At 33.8% G+C, this 23,373-nt stretch overlaps 1 protein-coding gene and 1 non-coding gene across 2 annotated transcripts; one reads left to right on the top strand and one right to left on the bottom strand.

Annotated features, from left to right (window-relative positions):
- Positions 1-5,521: 5,521 nt before the first annotated feature.
- LOC140447857 (uncharacterized) lies at positions 5,522-12,769 on the top strand. Its single transcript, XM_072540767.1, has 3 exons — positions 5,522-5,641; positions 10,791-10,928; positions 12,171-12,769. Exons 1-3 carry the CDS (start codon positions 5,633-5,635, stop codon positions 12,675-12,677), a joined length of 654 nt encoding a protein of 217 aa, XP_072396868.1. The 5' UTR covers positions 5,522-5,632; the 3' UTR covers positions 12,678-12,769.
- A 986-nt stretch (positions 12,770-13,755) lies between these two features.
- TRNAK-UUU (transfer RNA lysine (anticodon UUU)) lies at positions 13,756-13,828 on the bottom strand. Its single transcript has one exon. It is a non-coding gene; the product is annotated as a tRNA-Lys (tRNA).
- Between the last annotated feature and the right edge of the window lie 9,545 nt (positions 13,829-23,373).

The following is a 23,373-nucleotide window of genomic DNA, read 5'->3' as shown; positions in this document are numbered from 1 at the left end:
ATGAATGTTGGCATTTTCACCTGTAGCGGTCCGAAGTCGCAACCTCGTTGGTAACAGTTTCTTTCGGCTGTTTATAACTGTCGGGCGTATAATGGTTCTGGTCGCTCCGGTATCCACCAACAACGTATGCTTTTTACCATTTATGTCTCCATCTACATATACACTATCTTCACGACATTTCAAAGAAGCTATTAGTATGAGAGGGTCTTTGGAAGAGTTCCGGGTCGAAGCTGCCTCCCTAAGGTTGACTCGTTCTGGTTTTCCTGATGGTGAGTTTCTTGATTTTATGGTCTTCTTTTTCTTGCATGTCATGCTTTTCATCATGTTAACGAGCTGGTCAAGTTTATCTTCATCTCCTTCCTCTTCTACAGTCCTAACTTTACTGTACCCACCAGAGGCCTGCGTAGCTGACTCGTATTCGAGGGCGGCGGATAAGACATCAACCAGCGTCTTGTGACGAGCTAATCGTAGTGTTCTCTGCATTTCATGATCACGAAGACCATCAATAAACGTTTGAACGGCCAATTTTTCCATCATGTCTTCGGGAGCTGTTGGATAAGCATATCGTACTAGTCTGGCAATATCTACCTCATATTCTTGAAGAGCCTCATCTTTCTTCTGTCTACGATTTTTAAGCTGCGACTGATATACATGCTCCAAATGTTCGTGGCCATATCGCATATTTAACCTCTTCTTCAGTTGTTCGAAATCATCGGTCTCTTCTACTGCTATGGTCTGAAGCACATCTAAGGCATCTCCTCGAAGAGCGATAGTCAGGTTTACAGCCTTTTCTTTTTCAGACCATCCATTTGCTCTTGCGGCTGATTCGAACTGTTTCATGTAGTTGTTCCATGATGATTTTCCGTCGAAAGTTGGGACTTTCACATGGACAGAACCTCCACTTCCTTCAAATTTCGGTCGTGTTTCCAACTTACATTTCGTCTCGTCTTCTTTTGTCTCCACTGTAATTGGATTGTTTCCTCTCTCTGCTGTCCCGGTTTCCTCCATCTTCTTTTCCATCTCTTTCCATATCTTTTCTTCGAAGGCCAACATATCGGCAGCAACTTGGTTTTTTAACGAAGATATTCTATCGTCCAGGGCAGACATCTCAGAAGTGACTTTAGAGATTTCCGAAGAGATGTTAGCAGAGACTTTGCTTTCCAGAGAAGAAATCTCGTTAGAAACTTTGCTTTCTAAAGAAGCGATGTCGCCGGATACTTTGTTATCCAATGATGCGATGTCGCCGGAAACTTTGGCTACATCACCAGAAACTTTGGCTACATCACCAGAAACTTTGGCTACATCAGAAGAAACTTTCGAAATATCGTCAGAAACTTTGTTCTCCAATTTCGAAATCGACGAGATGACAGCATCATGTTTGTCTTCAAATATATAAGTCTCTGGATCTAGTCCTTCTTCTAGTAAAGCGTTCTTTAGTCGTTGGACTAACTCAGCCTTTTTTCCGGTAGAAGCTAATTCTCTGTCTTCAAGATGTCTTCTTAAATTAGTCACTGTCAGCTCATAAATCGTAGCCATTTTCACAATTTATTTTATATTCACTTGTAATTTATTTTCGCAATTTATCTTAAGTATTCCACTGTTCTGACACCATTTGTTGTGAATTTATTAAAAGGTTCAATATTTATAACACTTACGGATTTAATTTATTTCTTTATTTATATTAACTTATCTGACAATAATTTATTAATATCCGTACGTAACAAATTCGCGAGCGCGGGTGTTGAGTATTAACTGGCCCTCCATATAAAAATGTTGTATTTATATACGAAATCCTGATATACTAGAACAGCATCGAAAGATCGCATTGTCTTGCATCGAAAAATCGAGAAGCATCTAGTTTTGGAGGATTCACCATAATTTGAACCTAGATCCTTCGCCAAATTTCTACAACAAAACAGAATTATTAGTCATCATATATTTAGGCCAGTATATATTTATCGTAACACTATAATCAGCCATTTCATAGAAATGATTGTACAACTCAACAAGGTATTCCAGTCTTATGGATCTACATGCTAGTGGACACTTGCATTTTACCTAAAACAATTTTGGATTATTTAGATAGATTTAAACAAAAAAAAATTATTTATGTTTTAACGTCTATTTAGATAGGTATCTCTTTAAACCATACTTACATCAGCTGGTGGCATTTTCTTTGTAACGGTCTTTTTATTGACTAGAGAAACATATTCTTCGCCAGAGTTTCTCATTTTCTTGGTTTTATTTTTTTTTCCAACTATCAACAACTCTTCTTTTCTTTTTGGACCGTTTTTCTGTAGTTTCATCCATATTCGTTCCAAATACTTATGTTTAAACCCAACCCAACACGTCCAAACAAAAATAATTTAGTAACTGATGCGCTACTCTACATTTAACAGAATTGCACTACGATACTTACAACGTTATGACTTGCACCGCTACTTTATCCCCACTTTTCACGCCGTCGCTAGCCATATCGACATGAATGGCACTTGCAACTCATTTAACTTAAAAAAAACCAAATGAGAGGCATATTGGCACTTACAACGTTATGGAAATGCACGCTTCATATATATATATATATATATATATATATATATATATATATATATATATATATATATATATATATATATAAGAAGTAAACGTTAAATAGTGGGTTTGCAGCAATAAAAATGAAATGTGTACTCTTTTAAATTTTTATTCCAAGCTTTCAGACATTGGTTATGTCCTTCATCAGGGAGCTACAAATGTGATTAAGAAATTGTTGGTGTTGGTATAATTAATTAAAAATTGTTTCTACTTACAAACTTAACGAGGTTGTATCAACAAAGATCTATTATAATATTGATAAAATTTATCATGGTCTCTCATCTATTTTAACATATAAAAACTATTTTTATGTTTAAAATTTTAAAAAAATTATTACTGTAAATACAAAAACACTTAATTATTCTAAATAAATACGTGACATTATTTTGACAAAATTCTTTTAAATGTCAATTGATAAATTGTTGTTTGCGTTATTATTACATTTATCTAGTAGTAACAAATAGGAGAACATTTCATTTAGATGGCCAATATCCGTTTTATGATTCATTGTATTATTATTTTGGCAAATGTAGGCCATTTCAAGAAAAAGTCTTTTGGTGATGTTACTTTCTTGTTCTACTACTTTGATGTTATTATAATCTATCTGATGCCCATTTTTAAATACATGTTCACCCAATGCAGTTTTTTCAGGATGCAGTCTATTATCTGACTTGTGGGATGTAATGCGATCTTTAAGGCATCTTGATGTTTGACCATAGTATACTTGTTCACATGATCCGCACGGTATACAGTAAACAACATCTGTTAAAGACACGAGTGCGGATTGGTCTTTAAGTTTAGAAAAAACTTTGTTAACTGTTAGTACCGTTTTATGTGCAATTTTGATATTATTAATTGATGAAAAAATTCTACTTAGTTTCTGTCCAATGTCTTTAATGTATGGAAGAGATACATATCTAATTGTAGTTTGTTGTGGTAAAGGATCTACAGGTCCAATTCTATCTTGTGATACAGACAGATTTTCTTCGTTTCGTAAATGACTAGTTAAATTTTGTGGAGTGTTAAATAAAATTTTCTTTAGTAGTATACTTGGGTATGAGTTTATATTAGATCCTTTACTGCATTCAATCACCCTTCGAAAATCTTTCAAAGTTCTTGAAAAACATTATCTTTAACCGCACAAATAAAAATCCTTATTATATTAAAGATTCCAATGAGCTTATATCTAAAATTAAAAACATCCCAATAAAACTTGCCACTGACATCATTAAAAAGAAGTGGAATGACATAAAAGAGTACACTAACATCCCATTGCAAGAATTCCGATCATCTGTAGAGTTAACGTTAAACTCAACATACTTTTTATATACGGACGAAATATACCAACAAACGGATGGATGTGCAATGGGTGCAAGTATTTCTAGTGTCACTGCCCAACTGGTTCTGGAAAACTTGGAAGAATCTGTCATTAGTCATGTAGATTTTAATGTACCATTCTTCTACCGCTATATCGATGACTGTATCTGTGCTATTCCAACAAATAAAATGACCGAAATTTTAGATAAATTCAACAGTTACCATCCAAAACTAAAGTTTACTATAGAAATTGAACAAAATAATAAAATAAATTTTCTGGATATCACCTTACATCGCATTAATAATACAGTTAAAACCATGTGGTTTACAAAAGAAACATGGTCTTCACGATATCTCAACTACACTTCTCACCATCCATTCTCTCATAATAAGTCTGTAATTATAAGTCTTGCTGATAAATCTATACAACTAACAGGCCCAGAATACAGACCAACTGCAATAAAAAAAGCAAAAAATACCTTTTTAAAGAATGGATCCCGAACTAATCGAAACTATTTTCAAATCAAGACTTAATAAATTTTACAACAATACAAATAACAATAAACCCAACAGTATCAAAACTACTTACACAACTTTTCCATATATAAAAGGTTTATCCGAACAATTGACAAATCTTTTAGCCAAACATAACATAACAGTGGCCCACAAAGGCAAAAACCTTTTAAATAAATATTTCACAAAACTAAAAACACAAACTCCAAAACTCAAAAAATCACATGTTGTTTACGAGATACCATGTATTAACTGTGAAGGTGTCTATATCGGGCAAATCAACTGCTTCAATCTAGAATTCGTTCTCACAAATATGAAAAGAGCAATGTCACTGTGCTCACAAAACATGAAAATGAGAAGAAGCATAAATTTCACTTCGAAAACATCAAACTTTTAAAAACTGAATAAAACAAAAAAAAGAGGGAGATACACGAATCATTAGAAATTAAAAGAAATTACAACGCAATAAATGACAAAAAAGATACACAAAACCTAAATAAAATATATTTCAATCTGATTTAAATAATAATAAATATAACACCATAAAAACCTCTTAAAGTCATAACAAATGTCCACTTAACCTTTTTCGAAAACATGAATGATACGCCCATATAAAATAATTATACACTGATGACAGTAAACCATGAGATATTAGATATCAACTTTTATTTGTCACTTCATTAATGTCAGTGTCCCGTTTTACGTTTTGGTAAGTTACATATATATACATATTTTACAATAACTGTTTGTTCTTAATCTTGTACAGTTTAGAACCTTGACAAAGGCCTGGGTTTCCTGCCGAAACGTTGATTTCTATGGAAAATAAAATTTAGTTTCACATGTAATATAATTTATTGAACCTAAACCCAAGAAAAACTAATTTTATATTATATTATATTATATTATATATATATATATATATATATATATATATATATATATATATATATATATATATATACGTATATATACATATAAGAAGAAACATTCATTTTATATGAATGAAAAGCTGATGCAAGGTGCAATAGTAAAGCGCCAGCTTGTTTACAAACAATAATTCATTTACGGTAGTAAGTAGGTACCATTTCAGCCTTTTTATTAAACTTAATTGGGTAAATTCGAATATGATATAAAAGCGTTACAGAGTTTCAGATAAATCAGTACTTACTAATTGCTCGTTCAAATCAAAAGTTAAAACAAAATCTCAAAAATGTTTAAGGTAAGTTTCAATTTAAGTCTTAGTGAGTATCTAATTTTCACATGTTTCAAAAATATTCTTATTATAGAAATCTTCATTTTCATTAATTACATAAATGAAAACAACTTTTACAATTCCAACGAAGCTGTAGCTGTTTTCACTTAAAAAGTACTTCTAATTGTTTACAATTCTGAAATATTTTCTTCCTTCCAACATTGTTTCATTCGTTGCTCCTACGTGTAGTATCATTTCTTTTTTGGAATATTAATTACAGATTTGTTTTAATTTTCTATTGTTACAATTTTACGCCAGCTTCGACTGTTCTGTCACTGTTACTCTTAAAATCCCTTGTTACAGTTTTTTTTTGTATTTGACACCTATAAATATTTTAGATTTTTCTTTTTGTTACTTCTTAATTTAAGGAAAATGACCTTTATATACCTGACTCCTTCCTGGCGGTGTTCTCTTCTTTTAAAGCTTTAATCCTCTCTATTACTTTTGTTTCTTTAGCGGTATACCTTTGTCTTGTTTTGTATTCCGGTTCGTCACCAGTTTCTTGACTTTCATAGCGTTCTCTGAAATATTTTCCCACGTCTCAGCCAGGATTTTCTTTATCTGTCCAAATACATTTACTCATTTTCCCTGATTTGTAACATCTTTCACACTATCCTCTTTTCACTCTAGATATCCTGATAATGTCACTTGGGAACTAAATCCAATGTTCTCTTTTAATTGCCTTTATTTGCTAGTTCGTTCTGATTCTGATTTCTATGTAGATGGCATATTGTTCAGGCGTAAAGACACCACATTCTGGTCTAATGAATGACTACTTTTTCATTTCCCTTATGACCCTCGTGCCCTGATACGCAGGCTAACCTGGGCCAACCTGGTAGCCGTAACCTTTCTACGGACTCCTAGATTATTTAGGGCACCCACGTAATCTCATAGTAGCTTAGAATTGACTATAGAATTAAGTACCTTAAGTGCTTTCTGGCACTGGTGGTTTTAGGCCTCGTAATCTTGTCTTTTTTGTAAAGTTGACGATTTGTGTTTTTTGAGCATTGTCTGTCAGTCTTCCCTGTTTACACAAGTTATCAATTATATTTAGAGCTGCTTCTTGAAGATACAATCTGGGCTAATTTGCTCCTGACGACAATTGCAATATTGTTAGCATATCGTAGACAGTAAAAGTCTTTTGTGGACAGATTTTTAAGAAGATCATCTACCAAGGTTGCCCAAAGTAAAGATCCCAGAACTTCTACTTGTGAACAGCCTCCACCTGATCTTACTTTGATGGTTTCTTTACCCAGAGTGAATATTACTGTCATATTCTCCAGATATGCCCTTATTCACCTGCATAATATCACAGGTGTGTCTCATCTATTTATTGTTTTAACCAAAGATTTGGTGGTAATATTATTTAATGCCTCTATTAAATGCCCCTTGTTCTCTATTAACTTAGAGATTAAAGATAAGCCTCTTTAGATAATTCAATGCCGTGTCCGTCGATTTTCCAGGTTGGTATGCATATTGACGATTGCTTAGAGGATTATCTTTTAGCACTTCGTCTCTTATGTACCTATCCAGAAGTCTTTCCAGTGTTTTTATTATAAAACACGATAAGCTTATTGGTCAATGTGACTTTGGTGTTAGGTCTAATTCTTTACCTACCTTACTTACCTTACTTTACGACCCCCCCCCCCCCCTCCCCATGCTAAACTGGCTTCGAGGAGTTTCTTTTTATACGGCATAAATATAGTATTTTTCTTGTTTTTAAAGTTTTGTCGACGTTTCTTGTTAAACCATTCGCAAAATATCATTTGAAAAATCCAAAATGATAAAAAACGTACATAGTTTTCAATTTCTTGTTGTTTCTTTGCACAAGTACCAATATGGTAGCCTCTAACACAAAATAGACATTTTATTTCAACTTTTGATTTAGATATATTTTAGGAACAAGAACAACACAATCCTGTATACAAAAGGTTATTTACAGGTGGGTTGGAGTCGTCTGATTGTTTCACCGTTATATCTGAGAGAATTTGTATTTTTTCATGTTTTGGATATCCTTCAAAATATTTGTATCTGCAATATCAACTGTATTTACTGTAACATTTTTCTTATTCTTCACAACAGTTTGACATTTTTTGCTCCCGGAATTGACTCATGTGGCAATTTTTTTTATTACTTTCATCTTGATTTCCCTGTTTTTTTTTACCTTTATTGTTTGCTTTTGCGTCAATTCGCTTTTGTTTTCGTTCTAATTTTATTTTCTCTTATTCTGCTTTTTCTTCAATTTTACGCCTCTCTGCATTTTGACGATCTGAAGAAGTGAGCACGAAAGGCAACCTTTCTGTTTGCTTTATGCCCTTTTTTTCTGGGGTTTTTGGCCAAAAAAAGAATTTGTTGATTGAGGTGTCAATTTCTTTAGATAATGAGTTGTCTTGATTAACTAAAGGCAGATTATTATTGGATATCGATTGAATATCTTCTGTCATTGTATCTTCTGTGTCATCTTTTATATTATATGTAATATCAACGTTTTCTGTAAGTTAAATTCGAAAATCCGAAAGTAGATTTTCTTCTGTAATAACAGGAATATCTTGTAAGTTGCATATGATTTCATTGCCACCTACAGGGTTAAGTGTAATATCTAAAGATATATGGGTTTCTGTGATGATAGAGGTATCTTGTATATCATTTGTGATTCCACTTGTCTCTGTGGTCTAAATCGTGGGTAGATCTATGGTATTTTGAAATAAATTAAATATATTAAAGAGCAATTTTGAATCTCCACTTAGTTCTTAGCAATTATTCAAACTTTGAAATTCTAATATTTTTGCGGCTCCAACTGTGTCTACAAAATCTTCATATGTTATTGATTTTGTCATAGAAATAGTGTGATTAATACCTTTATGCGGGTTTTTGATCTTCCCTAAACATTTGGAATAGTCTATTGCTTCAGGGTTCCATGGATACAATCCAGATGCTTTAAAGCCATTAATTATGGAATCTGATTTTAATTGACTAATGGTTGTGTTAAGTACCAATGCAAAATTCTCTTTGGTAACTACTGAATTCGGGTTTTCGCGTCTAAAATTTAATACTGCCCGGTTCCAATTTGCCTTTAATGGGTTAAATGCAGCAATATCTGCAGGTTGTATAATTCTGGTTGCATTGGGATATAAGGCCACTAAAATAATTTGTAACTTTGAACATAATTCACTAGTTTGAATGGTTAAGTGAGTTTTATGTCCATCAACGAACAAAATAACTGGAAAATAAGTGTTTTTCGCAACTAGGTACTTATATAAGAGGTTTCCTATGTATTCATAGAAGTTTTCATTCTTCATCCATCCCGTATCGCTACACCCTATGCCCCATTCTCGTGGAACGGTATTTAAAATATTGCTAGGAATTCGTTTATAAGGGTAAATAATCATTGGTGCTGTTATTTCTCTACATGCTGTAAAGGTAAACATAACCGTCAAATTAACTTTGGAGTGATGCTCTATTTGATATACATTTTTGCTTCCCTTTAGAGCCAGCACTCGTTTATTTTTGGGACATAAGAGGAAGCAGGTTTCATCGCCATTTAAAATACGTGAAGGGTCTTGAATAATATCAATGTAACCTTTACGATACAAGTATTCTTGAACACCGGTGAACCGTTTTTTTACATATTTTTCAGACACAACTGAACTTGCTGCCGTTACTGCTTCTGGAGTTCTCCCACTTAAATCTGGGTGACGCTTTAAAAAGGATCTAAACCAACCTCTTCCGGGCCGATTGTCAGTTAAAGGATTTGCACGTGGATTTGCGTCCAGAAAACCTTTAACCGAGTCTTGTATATCTTCCACTCTTACCGGAAAACCTTTGTCTTGGCATGTTATGATCCAATGCTTTAAACGATTCTCTTTCTCCAAACTAAGAATAGGATTGGGACCAAGGGTAGTTTTTTCATTAAATTTTTCACTTGCTCTAAACTGCAATGTTGCTTGGCACATTAAATTGTTCAGCGGCTTTTCGTTGGCTCATGCCATTTTCGATGGCCTGAAAAGCAGACTGAAGATCTTGTTCTGTATATTGTTTGTGATACGTTTTATCTTTCCGGATATTTGGCATTTTTGATTCTAAAAATAAAAATCATTTATTAGTAATAATGTTAGCTACAATACGGACGTTTCAAATTTGATTCAATATGCCCACATTAGCATTAATTTTATAACAACTAAAACGATTGTAATTTTATAAATACGAATCCGGACAAAAAAAAATTTCTTATTACACATTACAGTTATTGGCCACTCTGTGGTTTAGTGATTGGCAGTTGGCCAACCACTGATTATTGCCTTAAAAAATAAGAAAAAATGTTTAAAATATCTTATATTGGACGAAACTAGGCTGAAAAAGTCTAAATTATAATAAATATTTTAATTCGAAGTAGGTACAGTAATTGGCCGGCAGGCCAATCATTATAACACCGGCATATTTAAGATACAGTGCTTGGCCACTCAAATTTACCGCCAAAAATGCATAACTTAAATATTAAAACCACTGATAATGTAAGATGTACCCCACTAAATCGCCATAAAATATTAATATACCCAGATACATAATACTAATACTATTAGAAAATATAACTCACCTCGTGAATAGACTTCCTTAACGAATTCTTTAAAAACTCTTAAACATGGATGCACCTGTTAAGCTTCAAACAACACAGAACACACGCCGTAACAACTAGATAATTTTAACTAAGAGAGATGATAGCTAGACCAAATATACAGCAATGTTGCCAGATTTTAATGCAAGTAAATTTATTTCCTTATATTTTCTGAAAATCTTAATATTTCGGATTTTTGTGAAAGTGCCAATTACTAGTGACCGGCCAACAACTGTACCCGTTTCCCTAAATTTTAATGGCTATCTTAAGAAATGATGCGTACCTTTGAAGGTTCCTTGTTTACCAATAAATGGTTCACATTCCCAATCAATCTACTGGATAAATGTATATTGACTAAAAAACATTTCTCGTGGATTAAATGTAATTTTTTATAGGATAATATGTAAATGTAAATATATTACAGTATAGTTTTGAATATTTTGTTTATTTTTCCTATATAATCTGGGACAAATGTGACAAGCATTATATTTTAATTTATTATAGGTGGGAACATTTGTTTTCATGTTGGCTGTGGCACATGGAAGTTTTGGTTTATCACTTCTTGGAAGTGGATTAGGCTTAGGACTGGGTGAAGTTGGTCTCAAAGGAGTTGGAATTTCAAAAGAAGTTGTAGACTTATACGTAAGTTTTTTTGTTTTTTACAGTTAAATGATTTAGTATATATGGATTTTGATAATATCTCCTAATACTTATTACAAATTTTTTGTAATAGGCTATTTTACAATATATGTTCTGTAAAATTTGAGATTTTCAGGTCAGTTGATCTTATAAATTAGTATCAAAAATATCAAAAGAGTAAGGCATCGAGAATTTACTCAAATTAAAAAAAAAACACATTTTTTCTTTCTGTAAATTTACTTTAATTTGATTATTGTAATCGTCATCTTTCAGACAATAATGATCAAACAACCGAAATAAGAGCAAGGATAGAAATAGCAGGAAATGCGTTTGTAAAAATGAAAACAATTCTCTGCAACAAAGACCTTAGATTAGAACTGAGAGTAAGAGCACTGCCATGCTACGTGTTTTCGATACTGCAATATGGACTTGAAAGCTGGACATTAAAGCAAGAACACATAAATAAGTTACAGTCCTTTTGAAGTGTGGTGTTACAGGAGGATGCTTAGAATAGCATGGACACAGAAGAAAACTAACACGGAAGTATTGCGAGAAATGGGCAAAGAATGCGAAATAATAAACACAATAAAAATAAGAAAGTTACAATAGCTGGGACACGTAATGAGGGGACAGCGATATGAACTGCTAAGGCCGATAATACAGGGAAAGATAAGAGGAGGAAGGAGTATAGGAAGAAGGAGAGTGTCATGGTTGAAGAATTTAAGGGACCGGTTTAAATGCAGTTCGATAGAACTCTTCAGAGCAGCAGTAGATAGAGTAAAGATAGTGATGATGATATCCAACCTCCGATCGGGAGACGGCACTTAAAGAAGAAGAATCGTTTTCTTAAGATACTTAGGTACAAAAGTATCGGTCATTATGTTGCCAAGAAATGACATCCAGCGACCTGTGCCGCTGCATTATGGCCATTAGGTGCGCAAAAGGTGCATTATGCGCATTAAAGAGATCTGTGTTGTATTGGAATGGAAGCTTGAAAAAATACATTTTCTAGCATTTTTTCATAAAGTCTGTTGGTCTTTTAGTGAACGATTTAAAGTTACACCAATTCATGTAAAACACTTTTAAATATTTTCAAGCTAAACAAGTTCTTATTATCGCTTTTCAGGTTAGAAATGTTTTTGCTGAAATAATATACCATAGCGTCTTTCTTGTATTTTTTATTTTTTACCGCACATCCTACTACTGCTCAAACTTTATTTAAACAAATTTTCTTTTCTTTTTTAGTCTCCTCCAAAATATGAGTTTCAATATGGCGTCAAAGATCTTAAAACGGGAGACAGCAAAGAACAAAAAGAAGAACGTGTAGGAGACGTGGTGAAGGGTCAATACTCCCTAGCCGAACCTGATGGTACCATTCGTGTTGTCAAATACACTGCGGACAAAGTTAACGGATTCAATGCAGTGGTCGAAAGAATTGGAAAAGCAGTTCACCCTCAAGTTATACAAAAACCTCTAATAGTACCCGTAGTACAGAAATCTATTGCTTTGCCAGTAATATCAAAAATTGGATTATCACAAGGGCTTGTACTTGGTGATAGTTTAGGACTACGTAAAGGACTTGGAATTGGTGATAATTTAGGATTGGTAAGAGAACTTGGAATTGGTGATAGTTTAGGACTACGTAAGGGACTTGGAATTGTAGATAATTCAGGACTGAGTAGAGGACTTGAAATTAGTGATAGTTTAGGACTTGGAAAAGGACTTGGACTTGGTGAATCAAGAATTTACTAATTTTTTAATAGCTTTAAATGTTTTCCTTAAATAAGTTTTAGATTTAAATGTTACTTATGTTAAAAATGACTGTTATGCATAACCAATAAAGGTTCTTATATAAAATTTGTAGCAGTTTTTTTATAATTGTGTGCATAAAATGTAAAAAAAAAAAAAAATATATATATATATATATATATATATATATATATATATATATATATATATATATATGTATCGTCTTCATGGATGTATAGAATATTCATGAATATATATAGAATAAAGCCAACAGTAGAATAAAATTGAAAAAAAAAAACACTAAGACAAGTGGTATTAAAAAATCAACTAATTTTCGCTGTCAACTTTTGCCTCAAATCTGCGTCCAGCTTTTCTCTTTTCTCTAGCTTCTGCTGGGTCTTCCACGTTTTCTGCATCCAGGGGTACGGTATATTATATGGCCTACTTTGCCCAGCTAATTTCAGTTTTGTTTAAATATTTTTTTTTCTTGGCACATATAAATGAATACAAAAAACTATTTTAAGAACTCACGAGATATTAACAGTGAATGTACATTTTTTATCACAGTCTTTAACACAGCTGGGAAAAAAAAATAAATACAAGGCGTGCAAATGTGCCCAGAAAAGTTCAACATGGCTCATCTATTTTAAATTCACTTTAGAGCAAAATTCAAACTTAATAGGATTAAAATCATGAATGTGTTGCTTGTGTGAGTCCATTTCAAATAGGCAAAAGAAATAAAATAAGACTTACTCACAATCAATTTAATTTTACCACCAAAACGACCGGTTTCGCTTTCTAAAATTTGCAAAGCATCTTCAGGTCAAACGGTACAAAGTAAATTAAATGCTGAAATTATAAAAAACCCATATTAGGGTGCTTATAAAGATATAGATCAAAAACATTATAGTAACTATTAGTATGAGCAGCCTTGTCACGGCCGTGTCAATGCTGCTACATACGTAAAGGTATTTCCAACCCAAAATAAAACTCTCACATTGTATCAATATTTATTTGATATTAAATTATAATTCCTGAAAAATTATATTTAATTTATAGGTGCAAAAAAAACAAAAAAGTTCGCCCGAGCAGGGACTTGAACCCTGGACCCTTGGATTAAAAGTCCAATGCTCTACCGACTGAGCTACCCGGGCTGATACAAACATTCTGTAACAACTGGAATAATAATAGATAGTAAAGAAAAATAAAAAATAATTTTATTAAAAGAATAATTAATAATAACTTTATTATATTCTTTTTAATAAAAATAATTACTTTTTATATTATGATGTATCTATCTACAGATCTGTATCCATCTATCCAACGAATATAAACACTAACATAAGCGCCTATACCTATTCGTTTTCTGAAGAAAGAAAAAACCTCCAATATTTTTATTGTGACTTGTCTAAATCCAACCTTCCTTTTCATTTATGAATACTATACAAAATCCTTACTATTTTATTTCAACCCAGTTTCAGTCGATGGGAGCTATCTCGTGAGAAAAACTTGACATTGGTTGCTATAAATATTTACTTAAATTAATTAAAAACGGGCGTATTTTGCGACGATTTCTCAAAAATATTGGAATAGATAAAAATGAACATGTTATAGAATTATAGAATTTAGCCACAAAATTAATTGTAATGAAAATTACATTTTATATTTGTTGATTTCATAATTGGAAATCGAAATCTCAAAGCAAATATAAAATGTAGTTTTATCAGTTGTGGATTAATCCCATAGGTATAAAAATATGAACATGCCACAAGAGAATAGTTTCACCACGTTACATAAAAAATATACATTAATATGGAAAGCTTTCAATTTTATAATAATAATTTTTAGTGCTTCCTACCATTTGTCAACTACCGAAACTTGGTGTAAGTAATGCAGATTTCGCTAATTATCTCTAATTTGTTCTAAGAGATGGCGCTCAAGATACCACTGGTATGTTATTTCAAAAAAAGGAATTTTTCATTATTTAAAAATATTTTTGTCATTTTAAGTATAGTAGCTTTTAATTTCGGTTTAACTAATTAGTCAATAAAATTAAAATGAATAAAAATCTACTACTATGGCACAATCAGAACACCACCTACAAAGAATACACATTTTACAAATTTTTACAGACATTTTATAGAATTTGAAGAAACAGTTTTATTATACAACATCTCAAAGAGGAAAAAATCATTTTTGAAAAGGAACTATGTGAAAAGGAGAAATACTCATTAGGAATTTGAACTAACATCATCCGAATTCTCTGGATTTGTTTGTTTGTTAAATTATTTTAGGTTAAACAGAAAGCAATTTTACGAAGTACATAATATAATAGAAAACGGTATTTATTCAGACGGTTGTAACTCCCAAAAACCAATAGGAACTAAAGAAAAACTAGCTATTTATAATAGGTACCTAATCATACTTCTACACTGAAAAATTTTCCACAAATTTTCGAATATCACCGATATTAGCGGGTTGAAGAGATAAGGTCTCAGCAGACAACCTGTAGGCATTGTTAATAAAGAATTTCTTTAGTAATATACTGAGCTGTGGGTGAGTGTAGTAGATGAACTGCTGCTGTAAGAGTCGTCGGTATTCGAGTAGGTATAGATAAAAGCTGTTGGTAAGAAGAATTGGAGGACTAGTATAATGATGATGTTTAGTATGCTGGCTAGTATGGGAACTTAGACTTGGTGATGGAAGAGGTGTTGGCAAGTCAAGAGGCTGCGGAATATGCGTGTTAACATATGCACCTGGAAAAGTTATTTGTTCAGTATGAGTATAGTGTTGTTGACTCGTACTTATCCTGAATTTCTAGATATGCAGCCTCCACTTGCGCTACACTTTGAAACACATTATTTCTTGCACGATGTTAAAATTTAGGGGCCATTTATTTAGTTATTTGATACATAGGCATATAAAAATCAAATCATCTGTGCTGCTCTTTGAACTACTCTTCCTTTGGGTCTTTTTTGAAGTTGAATCATTGACTGTTTTATTACTTCCTGCATATCGTCATTTTTATGTTTCTTATTTTTAGCCACAGATCTGGTTGTGATTGAGCAGTCTTCAGTTGCGGATACCTTACGTTTCGCATTTCCTTTTCCGGGGTTTTTTGCATAACAATACCAGATGAAGACGGCTAATCGACAATGTCATTTTTTTAAATTCTCGATTTCTTCGTAATGTCAAATGTTGCTGGTTACCTCTTCACTGTCAAAAATTTAATTTTCCGAATCAACTATAGAGTCTTCTTATTGTGGGTCTTCATCTTTACTATTTGTCTGTAAATTACCTTCACGTGGCATATATGTAATCAAAAAATTCATTTGTTTTGAAATTTCCATGATTTTATGGTGACAGCACCAGCTCCGCTTTTTAGACATTTTTTTCTGTCCTCGCAATGCATCACGGTGGCAGTTACATAACTTTAGTCACAGTGTATTCGCCTCATTTCCAGTAAAAAAAAATTATTTTTAAATAAATTAAGACGTAAAGAAGATTAAATATTAATGCAATATTGTATGATGTATCGAAAAATAGTTACATACTTAGATATAATTTTTTGCTAAGCAAAAAAGCGAAGCATAGCGTACAGCTATAAAATGGAGTATTGAACATTTCCTAAAATAGTAAACGGGATATCTGCTGCAATATGGACCAATATGCAACCACTGTACTTACCAAAACCGACTGCTGAAATATGACAAACTACGTCATTGGATTTTGAGAAGAAATGGCATTTCACTCATTGCGTGGGAGCTGTCGACGGGAAACATATAGTAATTAAAAAACACCAAAAACTGGATCCTCATACCACAATAATTGCAGACAAAATTGTTCCATTATTTTAATTGCTACCGTTGATGCAAATTATAAATTTTCTACTATTGATGTGGGGTCAATGGAGAGATTCAACGATGGTCACATTTTCTCAAGCAGCTCACTTGGGAAAAGTGATGAGAAAAACTTTGGGTGCATTTACCATACCAATGTTTGTACAATTTTTTCGAATGTCCGCCATTTTGTTTATTTTTAAGAGTTTTCAATTTTTCTGGTAAACTATTACGTAAGGGCACTTCTCTTTTAAAACCATTATCGAATTTAATATTTCAGATTTACCGTTTCAGAGAATAATTCTGTCCGTCATAGAGCTGTAAATTTAATTTTTGGTGCCCCTTTTAAAATACAGAAGCAATGAAAAAGAAAATAAATGTTTGTAGTTTTTAAAAATTGTATAATTATACAAAAAAATGTTTGAAAACCGTATACAATAGATAAGATACAAAAAAAAAGTTTTAGTTTTATGCGTTTTTATTTTTAGTTTTATGAAAAAATGATATTCTTTATAAAGAAAGTTCTATTGATCTTAAACCAAGAATACAATCATCAGATACTAAATTTTCTCAGTCATACACGTCGTTTGTCAAAAATATAAACACGGCTGCTTTCTTTTATTTTTTCAACTATAAAGATACTACGACTGAGGAAAAAGGGGATGAAGAGGGAAAAGACAAGATGGTCAAGAGAGTGGGCTTCTAAAAAGAAGCCAGTATTCCCACGTCTCGTTACTAAAAGAGGCGAACCAGATGACTGGCGCAATTATTTGCGAATGGACACCTCAGCCTATTGTCAATTGCTAGAGTTGGTAACACCATACATATTGAAATAAGACACCTCATGAGAAAAGCCATTACACCCCATGAAAGACTCACAGCAACTCTCAGATATCTTACAACAGGACGCAGCGTCAAGGACTTGAAGTTCACAATCATAATATCCAAACCAGCGTTAAGCCAAATAATTCCTGAAACCTGTAATGCAATCTACTTGGTTTTAAAACATAACTACTTAAAAACTTTTATACAATTCAATAAATTCCCCGAGAAAATCGTGGGTGCATTGCCGCAAATCTAACATTATTAGGCTTTTTTTGGGAAAAATGAAACGAACTGCAGTGGAACTAGTCGTCAAATAAGTAAAGATCGGACGACTTGTCTGAATATGTATTTTCACGTAACGTTTCGTCTCTTTTATATTTTTGTCGTTATGCGTATCTAAAATCAAGCTGTTCATCTTCACTTTCTTCTTCTCTAAACTCTGCTCCAGTTACACTTTTACTAGCTACTACGGTGACGGTAACCTTTTTTCTCTTTCGTCGTTGTGTAGAAGTATTAGAATATCTCATGGATTTCAGCATATTAACCACTACATTGCTAATAACATGTTCTTTTACTTCTTGAACATTTGCAGTGTTGGCACGAGGGAGTCGGTTTAGGATTTGATCACGGTCTAACGGGTAAATCCCACATTTTCTAAAACCAGACTTAATATTTTTTTCTTGGTTGGGTCTGATGCTGTCTATCAGCTCTTTAACAAAATGAAGAAAACGATCTTTGGGTATGGTAGCTACCCTTCTTCCTTCACAGGTTTTTCCACTTTTCAAGAATTTTTCGCCATGCTTCTTTTAAAGGGCGAAAAAAAGCCACATTAAGGGGCTGGGTCATATGTTTAGAATTTGACGGCAAAAAAATGAATGAGATATCATGTTCCGAGCACTCGGTTACAGTTTTGGGACTAAAATGGCTTGAGACGTTGTCGCCAATTAGAATTTTTTTCCTGGCAAGTCCTTAAGTGCTGAAATTGCTAGTTTGGTGACCCAATCACCGAAGCTTATAGCATCAAACCAGCCGCTAGGGCTACGATTGTACCTCGCACCTTTTACCCTGCCAACTGTCCATCATTCGTATATGTTTTGAGCCTTATACACGATGTATGGAGGTAGCACTTTGCCATCAGCAGTAGCCGCAAACATGACGGCCGTGCAGCTTTTGGAAGAGTTGAAGATCCCGGGAGTTTTCTCCCGGGATCGTCAGATAAATTCATCTCATCGAAATTTACAATATTAGGCGGCGGTATGCCTTCTAGTTCTACACCCAGGTAATCAAAATGTCGTGTGAAAGCGCTGCTCGAGATCGTTTAATGTTTTGACAAAGCCGTGTTCGTAGTTATGTCGTATGTCGTTTCAAAATCTCATGTACAAAATATTTTCCCGGTAAGTTGTTGTTAAAGCTACATTTTTACTCCGACTATGTAGGTATGTTTTTACCGTTACTCTAAGATCGTATTTATCTAAGGGATAGCCCCAATCAGCACAGGTTATTAATTGTTTCAGTATAACTTCCTCTTCCAACTTTGTTAGTGTAGTTTTTCCCCCAGGTGTTTTTAAGTTAGGGTTTTTGTGGTGCCTACAGAGCACTGAATAGTTAATTTCATGTACTTTGCTTGCCTCCTTATAAGATATTCCATTTCTTATGTCGTTTAAGGCCCTTTAAAGAGCCTCACGATTGATTTTTTTGTAAAACTTGGACCTTGGATTACGTACATAGTCTCGTAGCATGGTTAATCTGAAAGCGAAATAAAAAATACTGGAGAAAAAAAGAAGCAAAATAAAAAATACCGAAGAAAAAAGAAAGCGGGTGAACGGAAATACAACAGTGGGTGAAAAGAAACGGCGGGTCATTAGAAACTGCGCGTCAATAGAAACAAAATTGGAGTTAGGTTTTTACAAAATAACATTCAAATCAAATTACTGGTATGTTATGATAAATTTGATAAGTATTTATGTTAAGTATACACCCTAAGCTATATTATGACTAATTATATCTATTTATTTAATTAATTTTTTCTTACCTTGTTACAAAAGGGCCAAAAGGTTAATCAGCTCTTTGAAACGTAGCAAAATCAGCTGTTCAACTGAAATTGCTGTTGTCCAGTGTTGCCATCTGTTAAAATGCAAAATCCACTAAATTGGCGTCTTTTATCATTTGGTCAGTTTATGTACCTCAATAGTTATTTCCCAGATTAGATTTAAACAACTTATGAATTGCGGTGTGTTAGGCCCTTGTCCCACCAAAGCTACGCAACAGCAAGGCGACGGCGATATGATTTCAATTGGCACAACCAGGCGACATGGAGTGATCCCATCAAAGCAACGTGTTTTCTATATCTCTACGTCATCGAGTAAAGACGATGATCTGATCGCGATGTACTGGTACTTACGAAATAGAAAAAATTGGAAAAAGTTTGGAAAAAGGAAATGGTGGGTGCATTTTTTTATTGCAAGAAACCAAAAATTTAAATTTAAATTTAAATTATTTTACCGAATGTCAAAAGAACTGTTTTTCGAGCTGGTTGAAAAACTCAGACCTCACGTCTCAGTTGGTGGAAAAACTGGACTCAGGCCAAAAGAAAGATACAAATTTTCGAAAAAGTGTGAGTGTTAAAGAAAGGCTGTTAATAACTCTAAGGTAAACAAATAATGATTACTTTTATGGCTGCACATATGTATAATTTACAAACTTAATCTAGCTAATTAATCTTAAGTAATCTAGTAATCTTACGTAGTTTAGTGGAAGGTCTGATGTGTTTCTTTGTTAGAGAGGGGACATGCATTTGACCATTGATTTCCACTGAAATTATTGTTGAGCTCACGAGAATAGGTGGTGCTAGTGTGGTTTGGCCACCGATTTTCGATTTTTGACGTCAGGGTTGCTAGGCGAAGGTAAAGGTGTGCTGGAAGTATATTCATTTTCGCCGTGGGTGTACGCAGTTACAAGAGGTGCAGGAGAAGGAGTTGTGCTCAGATTACTTCCGTGTATCCATGAATTTGCGCTACCGGTGTGGAGAGATGAGAATGCAGATTTAGGCCTGCTAGTAGTGTGTAATGTAGCTGATTGTTCATCCGTTGGTAAAAGCGGTCCATTTAAAATATCGTCAATAAAGTTAATATGGTAATTACTTGTTTTTTAAATCGTCTGATTTGTTGAGAGTTCATCTGGTTTACTTCTGGTAATAAACTCAATAAGAACATTTTATTTGGATCCACATTTTCACTTTTGTTTTTACGATTTTCACAGAACTCAACAAATGCTCTATCAGGATCCAGTACATCTGAATTTCGTTTTTTAATCTAGTTTTTAGCTATTTTTCGAATGATGCCTTCTGTTCTAATCATTGGCTTTGTAGGTTCAGTCACATTAGGTGCAGTGTCTTCTACTGCAGTCTCATTTTGCACATCAAGATTTTCGGATTCAGAATCATTTTCACTCTCAATATTTTCCGTGGTTTTTTAACTAGTAATGGTAAATTTTCTTGCGTGTCGGAGTCCGGGGCGTTCGTCTTTAAAAATGGTAATAAGAATGGCATCATGTCGTGTAAATAATATGGCTTTTTAGTTTTAGCCCATGATCCACTTGAAGCTGATTTTAAATTTCTCACAAAATTCTGATCTCACATTTTTCCATTTTTGTTTACAGGTGTTTACTGCAACACAAAAAATATATGTTAATTATAGTTTTCTGTCAAAATTATTTTTATGAAACTGAGTTATAAAAAATTGATCACAGAGTTTTGTGTTCTTCTTTTTTTTACCGATATCTTGCCACGGGATATACTTTCAGTTCTCTTGCGTTTTATTTTGCTCGAGGACATAACACTATTGCAAATGGTGTCTTTGAAACAACAGATGCTATTTGGAAAAGGTTACAGCAAAAATATATGCCAATTCCCAATCGATACCAGTGGAAAATAATAGCAGACAGATATGAAGAATTGTGGAACTTACCAAACTGCCTGGGGTCAATTGATGGAAAACATATACGAATACAAAAAATGCCTAAAACTGGTTCTGAAAATTTTAATTACAAATCTATCCATTCGCTTGTTTTGATGGCTTGTAGTGATGCTGACGGAAATTTCATTATGATCTAAACTGGGTATGATGGAAGAAATAGTGATGGTGGCATTTTTAAACTGTCACGAATGGCTCAGTGGCTACAAGAAGGAGATTTGCCAGAACCCAAGCACTTGAGTCATGATGAAGCTGGTCAAAATTTTCCGCATTACTTTGTTACTGACGAAGCATTTCCTCTTCAGAAATATCTTATGCGACCATATCCGAAAAAAATACTGAATAACAAGAATAGAATATTTAATTACCGACTAAGTAGGAGTGCTCTTTTGGCATGACGACACAAAAATTTCAGGTGTTATTGACTGCAATTCGTTGCAAAACAGTGAAATCTGTACTATACTACTCGAGCAGTTTGTATCCTTCACAACTATATTCACATTAGAGAAGGAAAACCGTATTTAACAAAGTGTAATGTAGAGGAGGAAGAGGAAGATGACAAATCACCAGACATGTTTGCAAATGATGTCAAAGATATAATTACTCTCTGTGACAGATCGAACGCACAAACTTTGCGAGATTATTTATCCCAGTACTTCCTACGGGTACCTCTATCTTGGCAATGTAAATGTACCATTAACAATTAAAACCTTTTTTTATTTATAACAAGACATTTATTACAAATAAAGTGTATTAATAAATTACTTACTTGTGTCGTTTACTTCTTTGGCTACTGCTGCCCAAGCTTTTTCGGTCACATCTTTTTTGGAATATTCTGCTAACTTATAATTGTACAAAGAAGAATATTTTTCTACAGCATCTACTAATATTTTTTTGTTCACGTTGTGCCATGATTAGTTTCGTTATTTACTACCGCACACACAGCTTGAATGTTGCTTTCAAACTGACTTGTCGTCTTGTCGAGTCGCTCGGCAACATGATGCCGACACGTAGCTTGAATGTCTCTTTGCCGGAGCGTTAGTGGGAGTACGGTGTATATAAACCATAGGTTAAACAATAAAGATACATCGTGACGACATCGTGTCGCCGTCGCGTAGCTGTTGCGTAGCTTTGGTGGGACAATGACCTTAATACACACTCGGCGAAGTCGGGAAGGGACGGGTCAAAGGAATAGAGGGAACGGGCCAATCAACACTTAGTTCGATGAGGGGCGGATGGGATTAATTAGTAGATTAGTACTTAGTCACAGGAAAGAATACGTCTGTCTCAGATCAGTGCTCCAAGGCCGGTACGGAACTGCCACTAGATCATTACTCTAGCAGAAGCCTGTGTTGGCCTTCAGTCAATACCCTAGGGCCAGTGGAGTTTTTATCAGATCAATGCTCGGCCTTCTTGTGCGGTGGATTTTATACGGTCTTAGACCTTCCATCTCCTCTAGCGCACGTCGATGGAAGAGGAACTTGTGGTGGGAATGCATGTGCATGGAGCGCTGACGGAACTGAGGTGATGCATATCGTTACACCATGATAATTCATTTATCAATTGCACTCTTTTATTAAGTCAAAAGTATCAGCGCCTCAAATTCATACGATTAATTGCTTCAAATTGTATAGAAAAAGTGCTTCAAATTTTAAAGATAGTCTGTATTTACTTTAAATTTTACTTAAAATTAATAAATGCGACGTTAGTCATACATCGTCGGCATTTAGCAAAATATTAAAATGGTAAGTGCTGTGAATATGATTGAGGTTGATCTTTCACACGTTGATGTTGCGGGTCATTTTGACGTGTCTCGGACATTGATTTCGCGATTATGGCGTCGATATGAGCAATTTGGTCATGTTGCTGAAAGACATGGAGGTCGCAACATGCAACTAGTTCCTTACAGGATCGGTATGGGGTAGGATTAGCTTATCTAAATATGCATATAACTGCAAATAAACTCTGTGGGACCTTAAAAAATGCCCACAACATTACTGTATGTGACCAAACTTTGAGGTATAGATTACATGAAGATGATCTATATGTCAGATGTCCATTGAG

Source organism: Diabrotica undecimpunctata, chromosome 8, assembly GCF_040954645.1.
Source record: "Diabrotica undecimpunctata isolate CICGRU chromosome 8, icDiaUnde3, whole genome shotgun sequence".
In the NCBI taxonomy this organism is placed as follows: Eukaryota; Metazoa; Arthropoda; class Insecta; order Coleoptera; family Chrysomelidae; genus Diabrotica; species Diabrotica undecimpunctata.
The sequence above is the reverse complement of the archived record's forward strand: the minus strand, read 5'-3'. Positions and strand labels throughout refer to the sequence as shown.